This window comes from Strix uralensis, chromosome 14 (assembly GCF_047716275.1).
Source record: "Strix uralensis isolate ZFMK-TIS-50842 chromosome 14, bStrUra1, whole genome shotgun sequence".
In the NCBI taxonomy this organism is placed as follows: domain Eukaryota; kingdom Metazoa; phylum Chordata; class Aves; order Strigiformes; family Strigidae; genus Strix; species Strix uralensis.
Genome location: NC_133985.1, coordinates 7492064 through 7513301, shown reverse-complemented (window position 1 = coordinate 7513301; position 21238 = coordinate 7492064). Strand labels below are relative to the sequence as shown.

At 36.8% G+C, this 21238-nt stretch overlaps 1 protein-coding gene across 4 annotated transcripts in view; it reads left to right on the top strand.

Annotated features, from left to right (window-relative positions):
- TENM2 (teneurin transmembrane protein 2) overlaps positions 1-21238 on the top strand; it is a 741247-nt gene that overhangs the window by 613306 nt on the left and 106703 nt on the right. For all 4 annotated transcript variants that reach the window (XM_074883298.1, XM_074883301.1, XM_074883300.1 and 1 more), the window contains 3 exons: positions 6855-7060; positions 15150-15345; positions 18089-18190. In XM_074883298.1, the coding sequence (XP_074739399.1) occupies positions 6855-7060; positions 15150-15345; positions 18089-18190 (504 nt within the window). The remainder of the gene's footprint in view (positions 1-6854; positions 7061-15149; positions 15346-18088; positions 18191-21238) is intronic.

The following is a 21238-nucleotide window of genomic DNA, read 5'->3' as shown; positions in this document are numbered from 1 at the left end:
GATTAATCTTATTAACTAGTTATGTGGCTAATGTAATGCAGATCTTAATTAACACATTAGCAAGTAGAAGTATTAATATGGACGCTATGAAGGCTTGCAGATGTGGTCTTCTGAAAATATATCAGCCTCTAGGGGTGTCTAGGAAAAGCAAAGTATTTGACTGAAGTTCAACAGAACAGAAGAGGAGTTTTATTTTTGTGATTGTGTTGATGGTGATAGTATGAGTTGCTGTGTTTAAAGTTAGGTGATGGAAGTGTACTATATACCATCAGAGATGACTGTTATGTTGATGTAGAAATTCACGCTATTATTTATTTGTTCTTTGTGAAATGCAGTGAACTAACATCTCAATTTTATTTCAGTTATAATTTGCTTCTGATTCAGAAAACAATGAATCTTGTGAAGCCATGCCCACATGAATGTGAAGATGTGCCTAAATTTTAGGTGTATCAGGGTATTAATTAAGGCATGTTTCTTAATTTCACCTGCAGAGTCAGATTGTTTGACTGGTCATAAGCAGACACCCTCTTTGCAGAATTTCTTTCCTTTCGCAACAACAGAAATATGGGATACTGACCAGAAAGCCTGAGATTTCGATTTTGTTTCGGAAGCTGTTTTACTGGACTCCTGAAAGCTCATACAAATTCAGAAGCTTCCTTCCTCCTCACTTCACAAAGTAGAGCTCATTAGTACCTCAGCATCTTCAGCATAACTGAAGTTCAAGATGTGTCATAACAGCTTCTCCAGACAAACTCTCATTTCCTGGCTTTTTTGCTTTATTGTAGCTGTGGGAATTTGTTTTGTATCAGTAGTCAATCTATTGTATACATTTGAAAAAGAATCAGTTTTCACTTGGGTCCTAGGGCACTTAGGTATTAGTGGTAGATGTTTTGAAGCCTAAATTCATATATGAAGTGATCAATGTGGTAATAGTGCATAACACAGATTTTTCCAATGAAGAAATTTGTATAGAAAAGACATTTTCTACTTTCTTTGTTTGCCTTTCTGAAACAATAAGAAATGTCTGGTCATTTAAGTAGCAAATTTACCTGAGGAAAAAATCAAGCTATCATTGAAAACCATAGTAATTCCCACGCATTCTTTTCTGCCAAAAAGTCAGTGGAGTGTATTTTTATATTGAATGGTTTCCTTTACACAGCTGTACCATAAATTTCTTTGGAATTCTGAGTCATCTGTGAAAATCCTTAGCTATATAACAGACTACAACAGAAAAATAAGTTAGATAAAAAGATAAGGAAAGCTAAGTCTGCAGCAGTGATTTATAAGAAATACAGAGGTACTGGAAGGGAAGTGTAAGAGAATTCTCTTTAACCAACATTGGTGATATTTATTCCTTGTATTTAATTTGAAATTGTCCAAATTATCTTGGTAGTTCATTATGGATCCGTTGGAATGGTTATTCTGCTAGATATTTTTCAAGAGTGTTATCAAGATGCAATTTACAGTCATCACCGTCGCAAAGGCACACAGTCAAAGCGCTGGAGTTAATTGCTATTTAAATGTGATGTCTGTAGCATGACACTGCTGGTAGCCAGATTTCGTTTTTATTTTTTAATTTTAACTACAGTACGGGAGAGGAGCCTATAATAAATACTCAAGTATATCTGGTTTCAGTGTAGATACAGTTCTGCCTCCATAGCTGACACTGCTTGACATCAGTTAAATTAGAGGCTGACTGGGCATGTCCTATCAGCTGCCACCTTCAAACTGACCTCCAGCTCAAAGATGAGGCCTGCTGACAAGTTAGCAGGGGGAGTTTGCATTGCTGTTGTCATGCATTGCCTATTTGATAGCTTCAAAGGCAAATATACTTGAGTGCTAAAGCAGTCTTTTCAAATGTATATGCCAAAATAGTAATTCAACTGGGTAAATAACACAGCAGTTTAAATGAATAAGTGTTATTTAGTTGATAAATATATGTTTGACTGAGCGATTGAAATGGCTCCCCTGGGTAAGATGAAGAAGTATGCTTTTAAAACTCTCTTTTATAGATGTTTCTAGAGAGGAAATCACAGGAAAAAAAAAAATCACGTATCCATGGGGTTATGAGATAAACAGACAAAACTCTAAAACAGTCACCCACAGCAGAGATAATGATGTTCAGATTTATTTGTTCACAATAGTATGAGTTGTTTGGGCTAGTCTTTCTTCCCAGATTTGTCAGTTTGTCAGATCTGTAACTTCACTTAAGTGCAGTTGATGTTTGAATGTGATCTGCAGTGGTGCATCAAAATGGAAAAGCTTCTAAAAATAGCTGGAGGGGAGTGAGTCATGTGGCAAGATACATTCTCTACATTAGGAGGTGAAGACTGAAGGGAGGTATAAAAAAAAGTTTAAGAGTCTCCAGAGATAGAGCTTATAAGTGAAGCTGTTAGTGCAGAAAAAGGCATTGCAAATATAAAGCTAGGATGATCTTCTGCTTTTCAGATTTAAAAAAAAAATAAACTTTAGCCTATTAACTAAGAAATAAGGTTCAGGTGTCATATCTACTTTGCATTTCATTTTTGTATTTCTAACTTGGGGAGGAAGGAACATGAAGAGGCCAGTGTTGAGACCCCTGCAGTATTTTTATGTGACTGCTCTGCATTGCTCATCTTCGAGGTGAGAATTTTTAACAGGTCATTGCTAATATTTCTGTTTTACAAGTAGCCATCTGAGAACATCATGACCCACTCAGGTGCACTGGCTGTTGACACAAGGAGTAGGACCAAGATGCTCTCACTGGTTTTGTGTCTCATACCAACAAGAGTAACTCAGCAGGAATTTATGACAGTATGATTCAATAATGCAGAATCTTTAGAGCTCTGATAACTTGCTGGACTTAAAACTTTATAAGTTGTTAGTTAAACTTCCAAATATAAAGCTTATATTTTAGTACAACTTTCTTAATTGTGTTATTTCAGCATTGTAATGCCGAGCCATAAAAACAGGATGTCATGTATTAAATTCTTAAAAGCAAAAATAAGGATCCCTTTCAGCATGCCGGAGGTGAGGCAGCAGCTGTTTCTCACAGACGTGGCACAAGCTGGATATAGAGCAGAGGCATGCCATACTACAGAAATACAGCCTTCCAAAATAAGTGGTCATCCATCCTTTCCATTCTTTATGTAGGTTAAGTATATCTTGATCACATGATATTTGCTCCTCTAACCTGTTCTTAAAATCCTCTGCTGTGTTGAACCCCTATACCTGTCACAGCTCTCTTCCTAGGTAGATTTTCCTGAGACACTGAAATGTTCCAGAAAGAGTGGTTTGGACAACTAGAAACCAGGTCATTTATGTTGTCAAGCAAAAAAAGAGCATCTATGGGGAGATGCTTCCAAAGATAGTGCCAAACTGAACTGAATCATTTCAGTATTGGGAACCTGAATCATGTCTCTAGATTGACTGATAATTACAAATTCAATTGTCTTATCTGCAGTTTTCACTAAGCTAACAACTTTAAAATTTTCATAACAAATATAAAGGAATGGTCTTTTTCTAATAATACTTTGTTGGGAAAGCTTGACATCCAATGTATTTGTTTACCTCTGAGGTGCATGCTGAAGTAGTGTGAATGTAACTCTGTTTCTCCTGATGACTGGAATATTCTCTTTTTAGCTTAACTGATGTATTTGAGGAGTCTTGACTTCTGAAAAATACCCTTTCCCAGATAGAAATACAAAACACAATTCTGGAAAACCAGAGGAGGCTAAGGCTAAATTCAACCAGAAATACTGAAACTTGAGTTTCCATAAGAATGAAATTTATTTGCAAAGTTATATATCTAGTGAACGTACTCAGCAGACTTGGAAGCAAAGTAATTAGCAAAAGTCATTGGTGGTGGTGTTTTGGGGCTGCTTTAATAGCCAATGAAACCACATTCTCCAACAGAGACTATGGTGGTCTTACCATTTGCATGCTCACTAAGCTTGCTGCACTGGATGAAAGTGAGGTACAGTGGCTGAAGCGATATTCATTATAATATCTATTTGATGTAGATGAAAAACACGTGACTCAGTAATTTGAAAAGCAAATGTATGCATGAGGGCATTCTAACACCCTGTCACTTCTTAGTGTTCTGACAAGGATTCATTTTTCTAAAACTTACCTTGTAGCATAGGCTATTTATGTCTATTAGTAGCCGTTTCAGGACTTAATAGCCCCAATATATATGTATGTTTATTTATATATGTTAGATATATGATTATGACATGAGGTAAGTGACTATAAGCTCTTTATTTTTTAACTAATTAGAATGTTAGATTTGTGCTGCTGATACAAGCCATATCTCTGAATATACATGACCACTGCTCCTCTGAATTCTAGAACTGTGTTAAAAAGTATAAAGTATTATATATATATACTGTATTAAAAAGTATAAAGTATTGCTTAAAAAGAAACTAAATGAAAAGCAGATTCCAACATCGGGCAAGGCTACTGATTTGAAACAGACCTAAACTCCAGATTCCCACCTATTTTACATGTGGATTTCAGAAATAGATTACACTTACCGACTTCAGGATTCTTTATGTCAAAGATTTGCACTAGCTTCCATGGACTGGAGCAGCTTGGTTGTAAGCATGAAATTAACCAAACTGAAAAAAATATGTAATGCAGGCAAGCATTGAATATGAGAGTCTGTGGACAGAGAATGTTGGAAGAGGCACTGGTCTATTAATCTTCCCACCTTTATTACTTATACATCTTTTATCATCATCATAATAATCCCGACTGTAATACTTACTGGAAATAACATTTTCTTTGACTGTTTCACTTTGAATATGGATATACTGATCCTGAAGAACAAGGTTCTTTATAGTGTGTCAAGGAGCCTGTTCTCAGATTGGATACAGTTAATGTTCATTTAAGTATGCACAGTCTGCTTCTAAAGAAATACTTTGTAGCACACTTTTTAAGAATGTTGAAAAAAAGTCTGCTACAAGTATTTCTTTAGAAGCAGCATTTGTCACCATAACTTGGAATTGTGAAGCGAAGAAAGTGTAATGTTGTACTCAAAAGGAGATGAAGGAGGCCTCAGTCTTATGCTGGCTTCCCAGCTCTGCCAGTGATTCCGGTATGGCATTCAACAGCTGATTTTATGTGCTCTGTAGCTGGTTTTCTTATCCTTGTAGGTAAGGACTAATTTAAATTCTAGTGAGATAGTTCCTGACTTCATTGAGGTAGGAACTTTGAGATATCCTCTGTTGCAGTAATCCATTAGAAATGAAATCATGTGGTTCTTATGAAACATTACATGTTTGAATCTGGTTGATATTTGTGTTCTTGGGTGGCTCTCAAGGCGCATTACTTGACATTCTCAGCCATTTTTCCTTCCTTTGCAGCCCGTCTTTGCAGCTTCTTCTGCTTTTTCTTTTTTTCCTTAGTGCTGTGATGTTATTGTAGACCCATTAACATAGGAAATGAAAAAACAAACAAGTTGCCAAAAACTGTATAGCAGTTGGTATTCAGAGCATTCTTTTACCATTTCAAAACACTGCCAACATAATATCTGTTTCATTATGTACAAGTGTAAGTGCTGCTAACATAGATAATTTGGAATCTATAATTGAAACCAATTGCAGCTCTCTCAATTAAAGATAGTCAAGACAGAAAAGCTGTTATGTACTTACCTGCTGGAATTATATGTCATTCTGTGCCATCCTGTTACATTCATACCGTGCTGGAATATATTTCAAAAGTTACTTGCCATTTATTGAAATAGCATTACACCATGAAAAAAAAACCATGAAGTAAACACTGAGTTTTTAACAAATCCTGTCTGGTTGTGTCAGAGGTATCACTACCATCCAGGGTGTATTAATAGTGATATTAATGGTACATTTAAATTTCTGTGATTGTTAACAGGTATTTTCTGTGGTTTTCTGGTCTTTATAGTGTCTGTTGTAATAATTTTAAAATGGATTTATCACCATGTTGTTTGGGAATATGGAACACAAAATCAAACATTGCTACATACTGTAGCTTGAAAGCACTGCTAACTCTTCACGTATCGCCCTCCATGGTTAAAATATGTGTAGCCTCAGAAACATCCTGTTCAGCTGAGAACAGAAGGGATTTGCACCATGTTTTAAAGGTCGACTGTTTCATGGGCTGGAAGCCAGAGCACTCAACCAGAAAGGTCTTGTATCTTGTCTTCAAGAATGCATGCTGAAGAACCATCGAATGATGGATTTTAACTAACCACAGCGCAAGGGAGAAAGACTTGTAGATAGTCCCTGCTTGAGGCAGAGAGAACTTAAAAGGCAGCACATTGAGTTGTACTAACTTTCTTTCAAGGAGAAGATGCATGTTAGAGTACAGAAGCTGTCCTCTAAATCCTTTTCTGTGCATTTCATTTCTTCTGTCAACTCTCTTGTCTATGACCTGGAGTTTATTGGACTACTTTACTATATAAAACAATGGTAATAAAAATTTTCAATCAGTTCACTTAGATTAAAGTTACCCCTTTGGTTCACCTTTCTGATAACTTTTTTATACCCTGGCTGCATACAAAATGCAACTGAAAAGAGCACAGGGAGATTTGTATGTGCTTAATTGACTTTCTACTGTTACTATATTTGATCAGTAAAGAGCAGTTGCAGAATTAAAGGGTTGGATGGTTTAGAAGATTGCAGATACTCCACAGAAAAAGGTTCACAGTCTTCTTACTTCAAATACAGGGGCCAAACTCATACATACTGATTGAAACAGCAGGCAGATTGCATCAGAATAAGAAAGTTAGAGTTTGATTTAAAAGGTAGCATTGCCACAGATGTTCACCTTGAATAAATAAAAATACCTCTATTAAAAGCAGTTATCTCATTTGATTTGTATTTTCTTTTATTTTATAGGACCATGGGTTGCTAGGAATAGCAGCATAGACAGCGGAGAAACCGAAGTTGGCCGCAGGGTCACCCAGGAAGTGCCCCCTGGAGTTTTTTGGCGGTCTCAGATCCATATCAGCCAGCCACAGTTCCTGAAGTTCAACATATCCTTAGGGAAGGATGCTCTTTTTGGTGTTTATATAAGAAGAGGACTCCCACCATCACATGCCCAGGTACTTTATCAATGTATTTGTTGGCCTTAAATGTCAAAATGCAAAAGTTTAGAGCATCTGTGTTAGATTTATGCTGGAGTTTATGGAGCTCAAGTTTAGGGATTCCTGGGAATTACTTAATTTGTGACATTTAACTGAATGCCCTGATCTTAAGATTTCTAAGTTATTACATACTTCAACAGTACATTGATAAAAGAAGTAATCAATGATGTTCTTGCCTTTCAGGTTTTTAAGATAACTAGTAGTTTGGCACTCAAGGTTTTAAATCTCTGACAAGATCTTGGCACTGATTGGGATAAACCTATCCCAGTTACATACCAGTCAAAAATGAGGAGTGTGTTGGTTAAACTCACAGTATCAAAGCACTGTATACAGTTGGAATGCATGCACAGCTAGATATGTTAACATATGATTTTCTATCTTTATAGAAGTTTTAATCTCCACAGGCTGTTGGAATGGCATTGCTGGGATATGCAACAGACCTTGGCACCACTGCTACCCAGCCATATTAGAGAACGTAATGCAGTGGCCAAGTGTCTGAGAGCTTTAATTTTACTACTTTTCCTTCAAGGACAGTATTTAGGTGTAATATGTGACTGGGACATGGGGCAAGTCTTGCAGTTAGGAAACCCAATTCTTCTTGTTTTCTAACCAGCCTCAAAGATGAATACTCAGTAACACCACATTTTTACAGTAACCCTGTAGTACAGAGCTAAGAGCTGTAAGAAAAGATAGTTTTACAGTTAGTGAGACCAGACTTAAGACCAGACTTATCTTTTTCTTCTGGGCTGTGCAGTGGGTGTTTTAGTTTTTTCGCTGGGAGAAGATATAGCTATATTTTCTGTTACAGAGAGAAATTTTTTGGTTATATTGAAAACTCATTAATGTGAATGGAGGGGTTCCCATTTACTTAGATTAGAACTGTAATGAGAAATAATATATTTGCAGTTACACATACTAAAAGGAAAGAGCCTCCATTCTTTAGAGCGCAAGGGAAGCAGAAATAGCAACCAGCTTTTGGAAAGGACCCCTTCCGTCATGCATATCCTTACTGCTAAAAATTGGTTCTTCATTCAGAAATTATCACCTAAACTTAAAATGATTTATTTAGTACATGATTTCCAAAAAACAAATGTAGAACTCCATGATCCCTTTTGGGAAAGCCTCATTTAATAGTTCTAGATGCCTTGCCCTGACTTACAAAGAACTGCTGCTATTTTTTTCATTTGGCAAAGCAAACTGCAATTACATAAATGGTTAAAATGCGTGATCTAAGCTAAAATCCCAGAGGCTTTAACATAATTGCATTGCTACATATTACCATATAGGGAAAGTATGTTCATATAGCCTGCAAGAAGATATCAACCCTAAGCGAACTGTGTCCATGTGTATGCACAAACTCATGGTACAAACAGTGAACCAATTAATTTTCTGGGGAAAACTGCATTTACATTAACTGAATTCTGGATCTGCTTCCCAATGAGAGACAAATTTATGGAACTGTTCTGCGTTGCCTCTTGTTCCTTGGAGCTTATTCTTGCCTGAATTGAGTCTGAGTTGAGGACCAAAATCTTTAGAGTTGGGAGGAAAGGAGGGAAGGGGTTTACATGGGTTTATGATCTCTGCTTCTAAGAGTTTGTGAACAAGGAGCTTTGACTATCCAAACTCCATCAACTTCCTGTGGTATGCTGTTTTAAAATGTTCTGTGAGTTATTGAATAGATATATCTGACTGGTAAGAAATAAAGATCAGCAGTCCACAACCCAAGGAGGAGAGGGCAAATGGTCAGTTTTCCATATAGATAGAGGTTAGCATACAGCATCCTGAAGTTCTGTACAAAGCCTAGAAAAATGGGGGAAATTGTAGAGGGCTGTTGACTAATTTTCAGCCATTTCTAGACATCCATGCCACACAGAAGATGCCCACAAATAATATGTCCGAGGGTGGGAGCCTTTCTTAAGAATGTTTTGGTTTTGGCTGTAATGCTTCAATACGTTGTCTTGAGGGTGAAATTATGTCTATGGATCTTTAACCATTGCAGTGAAGTAGTGGCATAATTCATTAAGCATGTCTCATTTAATTCAGAATTTTGGCGCTCACTTCCCCTATCATTTCACCATGAAAAAAAATGCAATTTAGTTGAAGAAAACAAAACAAAAGTATAAATCATGAAGAGAAAATTACTTAGGGCAACAAAAGCTCATAAGCAATCATCAAGGTTTGCTATAAATACAAGTTAATTGTAATTGTCTGACTAAGACATGATGGAGGTATGCCTGTATCTTTTACAAGAAATCCAGTTGGATGGTAGTACAAAATATTTTTTTTTATTTCAATCTGAACTTTAATTTCTATTGCACTGTGATCAAATGTATTTGTTCTAGGTTTCATTATGATCTCATCTGAGAAGACTGTGATCAGGCAAAGTGTCTCATCTTTCTTTCACTCCACCTTACGTGGATAGGTTATAAATTTCATGACCTTTCTGTTAAATTAAATAATGAGCAATATCAATGGTGTTTCCTACTGAGCTGAATTCCTCCTCAGAGAACTTGTCTTCCAGTCTTTAGATGAAGCAGTTCCAACCTTCTTCCATAACTGGAGTTAATGAAATCCACCAGTATAATCTGACGAATTACTTTCCCATATTCATGCAGGGTCCTGGTCTTGTCAACAGGGTGGTACAGCAGAAGATCGCTTGGCATTTTTGCCCAGCAATCAAAAATCAGCCAAGCTGCTACCAAGAGAAGTAATTTTAGAAAAGAAAGGCACGCTGTTACAGACCTGAGTTAGTGAAAACAAGCCTTGTTCTGACAGAAAGGAGCAGAATGGTTTTGTATTAATGAAAATACTCTGAAGTTGACACCAGACGATATTTCAAAATTGAAATTTAAAATAATTGTTTCTGCAGGTTAGGGACATGAGCTGTAAAGCAGTGAACAACTACACTTGACAGTTCATCACTGATCAGTGCTGGTATGTCAAGCCAAGTAAAATCCTTTGTGGGAGCAAGTCAATAATCAGCAAATTAGGTACATGATTAACCTGAGACAACAAGATGCAGTTCCTGTCTGAGAGCCCTGCTGAGATTTAACCTTCTCAGTATTACTGTTTAGCAAATATTCCAAATGCCTGGTTTAGTCAGTCAAACTGATGTAGCTGTAAACTTGTCTAGAAGCAGCACTGTGTGCCATGTGCATAGGGAATGGAGCTCTAGGGGAGAGGCAAAAATGCAGTTTTGAGTGGCAAGCCGACTACAAACAGGAATACATTACTTTTAAGCAAAATTCTTCCACCCTGTGTAGTAATACATAGAAATAACAAAATGCACATTGCAGGCTTGAATGATCAATGGCAAATTAGTAGAAGATAGTCATATTAATAAAATTGATAATGTATAGAAAATGAACTGTAAATGTCAAATAATGCATGAAGTGACTCTGCAGAGCTTACAGCAATTATGATGTTGCTACACATTGGTGGAACATTCCAAATGACGCATGAAATAAGGTAACCTTATAAAAACATCACTGTAATGTCTGGAGAAAGCAATGCGTGGAGTTGCATTGTTTTAATTTCCAGCAGAGTGTTTTATACTTAAAAATTTTTCATGTCAAAATGAAAACCATTTTCATTTACTACAGGAAATGGCTTTACTTGAAACAACTTGAATAGCTGGGGACCTCCAGTGTTACCTTGTTTTTCAGCCAGTGCTCAAACACATTTAGGTGCTCTGACCACCTTAAAGTTATCTGATGGCAGCTGTGCTGTTATTACTGAATGCTGTGCTGCATTGTACTGGTTGTGTTATGTCACATTCCAATGTTGAAAGAAATCAGTTGGCTGTCACTGTGGGTATCAGATGTTTCATGGGTGTATTTTAATGAATAATTACCAATTGGATTTTATGGAAAACTAATTTTAAAGCACTTTGCAAACAAGTTTCCCTGACATATGTTTTCTTGGCTGCCTGGGTCTTACAGAGCTTTGGCATAAAGACAAATGCTAGCCACAACACCAAACATGTTTTTGCCTTTTTTCCCTCCCACCTCCATTTGATTAGGCATCCATTATTAAGACAAGAGCTCTAAGAAATCTTTTTTATCAATTCCTAACTTCAGACATTGTTAGGGAATTTGTGGTGGCATACAAATATTTTCAAATCTAAGAAAAAAGATGAAGATTATGCTGGCTCTCTGTGTTTCAGTCTTGACCCCTGCAAGCTCTCTTTGATTTGCTGTGCTTTCACAACTAGTTCACTCCCTGCATGCAACTGGGCTCGGCTGATCTGTGCTATATGGATGGCATAGTGCAATGTAGTCACTACCCTACACGTAAAGTTCCAAAACGGTTTTGCTGACTCCCCATGGTTACCGGAAAAAGAAAGTCCTTATTAGCCTATGAATAAAACGCATCTGAGAATTGAAAGCACTGAATGGAGAAATATAAAAACAAATTGTCCAGAAAGAACTTAGCAGGAGATTTAGGTTTGTAAATAAAAGTATGCAATAGGGTTTTGGTATGCTATGTGGTAAAAATAAAAAACTCACTGAGAATGTGAATTTGGAATTTGTTTAGAGAAGTACACTGGCAAGTCACTTGCTTATATGGAACTTTAATCATAGTAAGTACTCCCCCCTGCAAAATTGAACTCTGAAGATGTAGTCATTTGGAATTTCTGGTGCATTTTGTTTCTGACCAGTTTTTGCCATTTTTGTGTGACTTTTGGAATGAAGCCATGAAATATAAAGCATCCTCTAAAAAGAAAAAAAAAAAAAAAAAAAAGTCAGTGAAACTTCCAGATTGCTTCGGAGATTTCATTTGGTTTGACAGATTCATTCCCTAATTCATGTGATTTAGTTGTTTCTTCCTTAACAGTTGTGTGTGTTAGATTAAAAATTCCACAGTTGCTTCTTAATAATCATGAAAGTACTTTCATTCTTTTCCTAGATCGGTCTTCTAATCTATGCATACTTGTCAATAAGTAGCTTTAAAGCAAGAGTGATATCTTCAGCACAACATTATATAAAAGTAACTAATCATGCAATTGCGGTAAATCAGAAAATCAACAGGGCCACAAGAAACAAAATTACGATTCAGCCAACCGTATGAAGAAATCTTATCCAGTTATGAATTCCCAGTACTGTCTTGGTGACCCTTCCGTCAGGGATTTTAGATTTTTGGGGTACATATACCTAGTATTTGCTGACACATTAAGATTTGTACACCCAGGGAACCACCAGGAGAAACATTCCTTCTTTTTTCCTCAGTCCTGAGTAATCCAAAGAGGGATAAAAATGTCTTGTCGTATTTTGTATCAGTTTGCACTGAGACGATAGGTTTTAGCAATATTTCCAAATGTCATTGATTTAAGAGATAGGTAGATGTGTGTGTGGCACTTCCGATACTCTGAAAGTTACCGACGTGTCAGAATTCATAGAGGTATTCAGGTTTAGTCATTTTGCTTTTGTCTGAGCATTAAGTAGTTCTTCATAGTCTGATTAAAGAGGGACAATACCAGTTTTAACGTCACTGAAGTTAAAATTGTAGCCTTATGGGGAGTCGTGCCAAGGGACCTGCTCTCACTAGGTCACACCCCATCATTGTGAAAAGAGATTCTGCAGCTAAAACTACTTCAAACAGTTTCAGCCTGAATACTCTTCCCCTTCGATCTTGCCAACTGCTGAGCCTTCTCTACTATATGAGGTAGAATCAGCATCAAACAGAGGGGTGGCAGAGGAACCTGCCAGCACAAGCAGAGACGAACAGCATGTTGCCAGTGAGAAATGTCAGCTTTTATTGCTACTTCCTTAGATGACCCTTTGTGAAAGATTGTTCTGAGGAGCAAGATTTCTTTTTCCCAAGATGTTGCCCGAGTAATAACATTTCCCAGGGAGGTGATGAGTCTGTCCTTAACCTCTGACTGTTAGACGATAGGTTTTAGCAATATTTCCAAATGTCATTGATTTAAGAGATAGATGTGTGTGTGGCACCTCTGAGACTCTGAAAGTTACTGACATGTCAGAATTCTCTAAATCTCTAGCGTGCGTTGGCTTAAATGTATTAATTTACCTGATTTACCTTCTCCTGCAAAAATCCTGTGTGAAAAAAGGATCAAGTGGATGGCAATCTGATCTTAACAGTTTGATGAAACTTTTTATTCCACTTCTCCTACTCTTTCCCACAATTAAAGGCATAAGAAAGAGTGGATATTGCACTTACTGTGACAGTAGCTTTCAACATTATTAGACCTGGGCTCAAATTCCTACCCTGCCACGCATTTCCTTTGTGACTGCATATTGGTGCACATGTTTAACACGAAGTAATAGTACTTCCACACTTCTCCCTTTGTTGTAAGGGTAAGTGTATCAAGGACTCTATATTGCTCATATATAACTGTTACAGAACTTCAGATAAAGGTTAGCTTTTATATCCCGGTTTTAAATAGATGTGTAGTATGGCACTAAAGTGTTAAATCAGTTCATCTGTCTGTCTCTTCTACTAGAAGGGAGAATCTTCCCTATTTTGTTGCATATTGTGTGTTATTTGTTAGAACTCACTGTTAATGAGTGGAATACAGCATGCAAGACAGCCCTCTGTGGATGTTTAGTCTGTTTAGGATGCAAGATTACAGTTTTCTATTTAAACTGAAAGCAAGTGAAGGTGTATGTTTTCTCATAGCTGTCGCAAGCACAGACTGTATGTGCTAGAGATAACGGAGGGAAATGCAATGAAACTACTGGCAAGCAAGCACATACTATTACTGTATTTTATTGAACACATACATCTTTCTTTAGACATGTCTATCTATCTCTATCTACTCCTACATAGATAAATGTGTCTAAAACAAGATATGTTTTCATAGGGGACTTGTTATACAACTATCAAAAGATTAGATATATTGTGTTTGTTGTTTCTTAAGGGCTTCCCTTAGATAGAGACTATGAGAGCTAGTAAGTTGAGCATAGCATCAGCTTGAGAGCTCCAGAATCACAGACATTAAAGACAGAAAAAAAGCCTATTAGGACAGCTAGTCCAGCTGCTTTGTTATGCAGAGTTATTCCCTGTTGTAGATTAACCAATATTTCTTCCAGTCCTGTTTAATTGTGTGATGCAGTGGCATCTCCATTGGGAGGCTATTACTGAGCTTAATAGATGGGAAGCTTATCTGACATTCATCTTAAATTTCTTTCTTTTTTTAGTTTCATGCCATTAATGGTGCCATCCCTCTTATACTCTAAATAATCACTTGCTCTGTTTGATCCCTTTTCGAAAGATTAATGTAATGTTCTACCTTACTTGGAAACCATCCAACCAGAAATTCTCAGTTTTCCTTAATATATGTTCAATTCCTTCAGCCACTTGATTTGTGTTATTCCTTTCCATGCTCCCTCTGGTTTTGGTATCCTACTTGCCCCTGATTGTTCCACGTACAAACTCAGGTAAGCAACTCTTACTCCGTGATGTAAAACTTGTACAGTGTATTTTTATTGGGTGCTGAGTTACCCAACATTAGACAAATACACTTCCTGTTTGTGCTGTTCCTGTTTGTTTTCACGTTATGGGGGCTTCCATTCAATTATATGTCTGGAGCTACATCCGAGACTTCTGTTCCTCTTGCAGCAAGAATTTATTGTGGGTGATTGCTTAGAAAAGGGTGTGTCTCTCATAGGTTGAAGGTTTCCAGCTTTGGAGGCTGTGTAGGAACCTAAAATTTGATGGGTCAAATCATTGATTTCAACTTCTTTCTGAAAACCCAGGCTGTCAAGAAATACCATTTGTACATTTCTTTTATCACCTATGCAGAGCAAAGATGCATAATTCTATGTCACTGTTTAAGGAAGGATAAGAGTCACAGAATCTCTGTGTGTTCCATGGTTGACTAGTAAATATTAGTTTCACATTTACATATCTTCCAGAAATACCATTTTTATGACAAGATAGAAGATAAAATATAATGTCAGATTTTGAGTGGAAATATCATTTTGTATTCAGGTCTGTTTGTTTGGGGTTTTGTTTGTTTGTCTTCTTTTTTTTTTTTTCTTCTTTTTTTTTTTCTTCTTTTTTTTCTTCTTTGTTTACCCTGCAGTATGATTTCATGGAACGCTTGGATGGAAAAGAGAAATGGAGTGTGGTGGAGTCCCCACGGGAACGTCGAAGTATTCAGACCCTTGTTCAGAATGAGGCTGTGTTTGTTCAGTACTTGGATGTGGGTTTGTGGCACCTGGCATTTTACAATGATGGCAAGGACAAAGAAGTGGTCTCTTTCAGTACAGTTATTTTGGGTAGGTATCCCCACAAGCTGAGCATTTTTCCTCTCTGTTCATACCTTCCCTTATTTAAAGTCATAATACTTTCTTGCAGTCTTCATAACCCTTATGTTGTGCTTTTTTTTTTCAACACTACTCTGTCAAAAAGTCTGTAATGGGGTGCTGATTTTAGTTTGCTGATTTCTCTTTTAAGATTTTAGCATTCCCATAGATCTTGAGTTTACTTCTGGAAAACAAGACTCAGATAAGTTCAGTCTGGATTGAAGCATTCCCCAGTTAATATTCCTCTCCCTTATCTCTGTCATTTGTATACTTCTTATTTGCTTCTCTGGAGAAGCTTCTTTACACCCAAGTGGAATAGACAGCATAAGAAACTGACACCTGCGAATGAGGTTATTGTTTGCAGTCACTCCAGACAGTAACTGAGTCAGTTAATTATCCCCGTGCTGTTTTACAGCTTACTACTCGCCTAATCATGGGTCATTTCCTCAACATGGTGGAACCAAGAGCAGAAGAACATCTAGCCTATGATCTGAGAAGCCTGCAGTTTTGTTAGAAGAATAGGGTTGCATTTAGTTGAAAAATCAAACTGAGTATAAATTCTCCAAGCTTTATTAGAAGATTTGTTGAACTTTGAAGCATTTAATAAACTTTGCTGAGTATCTTGTCACAGTGGCATAAAAAATTCTGAGATAGTCTATGTGGTATTCTGTCCTGACTGCTGAAGTGTTAAATGACACTATGTTGTATAAATCTGTAATCGCTGTTAGTTTAGAGAAAGAGAAACTGCAAAAAGTCCAAGTGAGTTTTTAAGCTTAATGAAAAATAGTTGGAGATCTTTTCCAGTCTTGTCTGATAAATGATATGAAGCTTAATTTTTTCCTTTTACATTAGTATAAAATTCAGTTTGTTGGCTTAAGTCCCAAAGGGTGTAGGACGATAGCCAATACTGTGACATTAAGTATGAATATAATTGCTTCTGTTAACCTCAGTTAAGATGAAAAAATTATTTTTCTTCCGTAACTTTGTAAGAGTCACTAGGTGCTATGCATGTTAAGATATATATATATATTTGCATATTTGCCTTAGAAGGCTTTTTCTGTTTGCCCCAAAACAAGAACATTTGTGCTTATATCTTGTTATGCCCCTGTTGTGCTTAGAAAACCTTCAGGTATGATAAGCTGTCCTTAAAAAAGTTGCCTGGTCTAGGCTACAGCTTTCAAGAGCATCAAAGGTCTAATAGTCAGGTAGACTACTTGATAGCACAATAATAGTAGTTTGACTGCCCTGTAGAGAAAAGTACAGTATTTTATCCAGTTCAGAGGATCTTCTACACACACACCTAGTGTCAGACATTTCATAATCAAAGGATCTGAGACAGCTGAAAGTTTCTCTGATGTGCGAGAGGAGAAAGAATAACAGAAATGATGTTAACTCCCAGACAATACTAAATTTACCATGATTTTGAATACATAGAAAATGGTTTCGTGTGCTGTGAAGCAAAGCAATGAATAAATCTATAGACAAGCTTCTTCATGAGACAAATTGATATCTTTGTGCATTACATTTCAATTTTTCTTTTCATTGTTTACGTGAATCATTTCAAGAGGCCAAGCTAATGACATCTCTTTGAAAACTTGCTTTAGAGTTTTTTTATTTAGTGTCCTGCAACTGTGAAATTAGATTTAAAGTTGTACTTGAATCTTTTTCCTCTTTTCAGTTTAATTTGACAGAAAAAATACTCTGTATGGTTCTGCGAGTTCCAAATCCAAAATGCATTTTCTGTGTTGTACAGCTGATATTTGTTTGGTGTCTGGGACTGACAGCCATTTAGTTTGGGACTACAGGTCCCACAGCAACAGGGAGTAATAGTGAAGAATAACAACATTCCAGTTAGATTTTTGTCCCAATAATTCAGTGTTGAAAATATGTTCCTCTGAAATCCAACAGCTTTCAAATGAAAGTGATTTTAAGAATTAATTTCAAAATTGGAATTTTATTCCTAGGTTGTTATTATGCAAAGTAATTTATATATTATCCAAATAATAACAGAAATTGTGGAAAATAAGTATTTTGGTACAGCTGAAATGTTATCATCAAGCTGGTGTGCTTGCTCTTCTCAGTCACCATTTTCAGTCAGTCACTTAAACATTTCAGTCAGTCACTTAAACTCTAGTGTTAAACCTTGTCCTTTGTTTTTACAGACATCATCTTCATCTTCTTGCATAGCTAGTTGCACCTTTTTTATTATTTTTATTTTTAGGATAAAGAATATTTGCCAGAGGAAAAGAGCTCCTCTTTGTCGTGTTCAGCAGATATTTCTGTCAGTTTAATTAATGAGACCTTAAATGTCTGTAGAAGGAAAAGAAGATACACTCCTTTGGATAACCACTCTCACCTGGAAAAGTGGCTGTGCAAGATCAAAGTCTCCTTGCAAAATGGAGATTGTTGATTTTCCTGATGAAGCATTATGTTTGCTACATAATATGAATTCAAACATAGCTGTAGAGGTCTTAAGAGGCAGTCCTGTCTACCTGTTGGAACAGAGAACTTGAGCACTATCAGAAGACTTTGAGTTCTAATGGTGCTCAGAGGCTTAATATGTGACTTTAGTATATCACTAGATCTTTGTGGTGTTAATATTATTAGGGATTGTTCTTCTAAGTATTGAAGACAAAATAAACTGAAGAAAAATTGAGCAAAGAATTTGTGGCCTAAATAGGAACCAACTAATGTGCCTGTGATGCTTGTATTTCAGATTCAGTGCAAGACTGCCCACGTAATTGTCATGGGAATGGCGAATGTGTATCAGGTGTCTGCCACTGTTTTCCAGGATTTCATGGAGCAGATTGTGCGAAAGGTATCATTTTCCCTGTGTTTACAAACGACCACAGTGTGTGTTTGTGATGTGTGGATCTACAGTGCCTGCTAGTTAACATGGGTCCAAGCTAGATTCAAATAGATCAATATGCGCTTTTTTTCTTAGATGTCTTAGTTAAATATGATCAAGTGGAAGTATTGCTACATTGCTGATGAGCTTGCATGACTACAACTTTTTTTGTGTCAAAAGTAGTAGGCGGAAATGGCAGAAAATATTTATTTTCTGGAAAAGTGGATTAATTATCATCAATGCTTTCTGATAATCATCAACTGATCTGCAACAGAATACTGATTATCTTCCTCCATAGCATGTAATGTATATTCTGGCTTGGCTGAGCCTTACTTCTAGTACGCAGCGTCTTTCTTGCATATACAGTTATTCTTTGACCAAAGGAAGTTTGCCTTTTTTAGGAGAATAAGTAGGACTTGATAAGGTCTTAAAATAAACCTTTTCTTAAAGGTCAATTGTAAATTTTAACAACTAAAACTGGGAGATGCACGATCATCAAGGATTAAACAGAAATCTAAAAGACATCTATAGATTGGCAGTATGAATTTACTAAGATTTTCTGAGAGTTTCGGATAGCTGTCATAGGGAAAAGATTCATAAAGGAGGACCTCTGTAGTTTATACAGCTAGTAGCACATACGTTGTCTAAATTCAATGACTTGGTTGTGTTCTCTGCTGTTCCTGAGCACAGTTGTAACATTTTACAATTTGTTTCCTTCTTAGTTTGTGTGAGTTTTAGGCACACTATCAATATCATATGTTTACTACTGTTTTCCACAGGGATAGGGTTGCTAGTGTTCAAGGGGGAAAGTCTGGTGTTTGAAAGCTTTTTGAAATGCCTCGAAGGGCCTTAGAAATGTGCTCATTTCTTCTTAGACTCCCGATGCAGTCCTGAGGACAGTTTGTTGTGCCCCACCTCTTTCACTGGTGTAGCAGGGTGGCGTCCAGCATACCCATGCGTGTCTATGAAATACTCATTGAATAGCCGTTATAGTTGTACTGGAGTGAGTAATTTTCATTATGTGTCTCCATATTTGGCTCTTGAAGGTGCCCCAGTACAAAAAAACAAAGAAAAAAAAGAAAAAAAGGACCCCAAGGGCCTTGGAAAGCTAATGATGTTATTTCAGTGCTAGCCCTACTCATTTTATGGAATGCTTCAAATACAGCGTGCATGTTGTTTGATTACCTGAGAAATTAAGACACTTGGCAAATATATAGAGGAGGTATCTGTATATGACAAAGTAAATGGTGTGATAATGTGTGCTATAAATACACATTGACAGCTATATGCATTTCTGTGGTGTTAACCTGTGGAAGTATGCATGCAGTGACTGTGTGCTTCACTGCCACTCTTCACACATACATGGCCATTAAATCAACTCATTTGCATTTTGAGTTGTGGAGTAATCCTGCATTGTGTATGGAACTTCTGTGTAACACTGTATTCTATGTTAATGCTAGAAAATATTTCGTTCAGTCTGTGTCAGATAAATAGCTTTTTCATAGGTTACTTGTCAAACTATCTGTCAGGCTTCTCCTGCCCCTCAGTACATTCCCTGTGCTTCCTGCTTTGTCCGTTCTGTGTTGTCTCTTTCCCCACAAAAGCAGAAATGTTTCTTGGAAGCTTCTTTCAACTCTTACTGTTTTCTTGTCAGACATCATGCTATTTCTAAAGAATAAAGAAGCTTGAAAAAATACATAAAATGACAAAATGGGTGCGTTGACAGAATTCTCGTGTTTCTGTGCAAGTGCACAGCTGCACATCTTTATACTATGAGGCATACCCAGAAGTGTGCGACTGAGTTAAGGTGTAAGGGCTGTATGCCTCACCCATTTCACAGGCACTATCATGCCTGTTCTCATGTCCACAGATTTTTCTGATTACTTGGATGCTGATTTCATGTGAGAGCTGTTTCAGAAGACAGAAATCAAAATTGGGATTGTATGCATGGTAAAACAGTAAAATGAGATAGAGAATTAAATCTTTTGCAGCATATTAAATGTATGGACACATGTTTAATATACTTTTTCCATAACGTTAAATATATATTTAAGCTGTCACAAATATGGAAGGATAATGATTTTCTTTGCATCTGATTTTTTAAATTATTATTTCCCTAGCAACACATCTTTCAATGTCTCAGTTCTCCACTGTAAAATAATTTGAGGCAAGATTCAAATAGAGAAATGTGGAGAAAATGTGAAAAAGCTCCTCAGATGTCTTTTAGAGCTTGATTCATGTGATAACACATCAAAGAGCTTTACATTGGGTGAAACCCAAGTTTGATAGATACGAAGCATGACCCTGTATACCAGTGTTATCACCAGTGTATACCCTGTTAAAAGGCTCGTGTTGAGGGCATCAGAAGCAGTGAATCTTGAGACAAGTCATCTGCAAACTATTTGCAGACAGTGCACAGGTACTCCCTCTGTTGCTTTACTCCATCCGTGTAATTCTAAACAATAAAAATGAAAGAAATCTGTAAGACAGCACAGATTTGACTTCAGATCCATTAGCTCCAGGAAAATGCCCTGAAAATTATTAGAAAGAGATGAACTTTTGGCCCAACCCACAGGCCAGAATACATCCTCATACCCTGACTGAAGTGGAGGAAATTTCACCCTCTGAAACACTCTAGCCCAATACTGCAGGGTTTCATTTCTCACCCTTATGCATGGAAATAACTTATTCTCAGGTAGCCAACAGACTTACTCCATCCTTGCTCAGGCAGGATTCCCTTTGAAATCATTTGGAGTTTAACCTAATTAAGAATTCGCTCTAACACACAAAAAAGGTAATGATACATTTTAATCTTGTGTGGATAAAATATGGCATATAAAGAAAAAGAAAGTCTGATAATCAAAAGATTATTCAGTGGGTGGCTATGTATCCTGATAAAGCAAATGTGTATAGTTAAAGCCAGTGGAAGATTTGCTGTAAATTGAACTGCTTTGTGAGTAACCTTCTGTCCACAATCATCCGTAGGAGTTATTGGTAAGAAGTGATGCTAAGACCAAG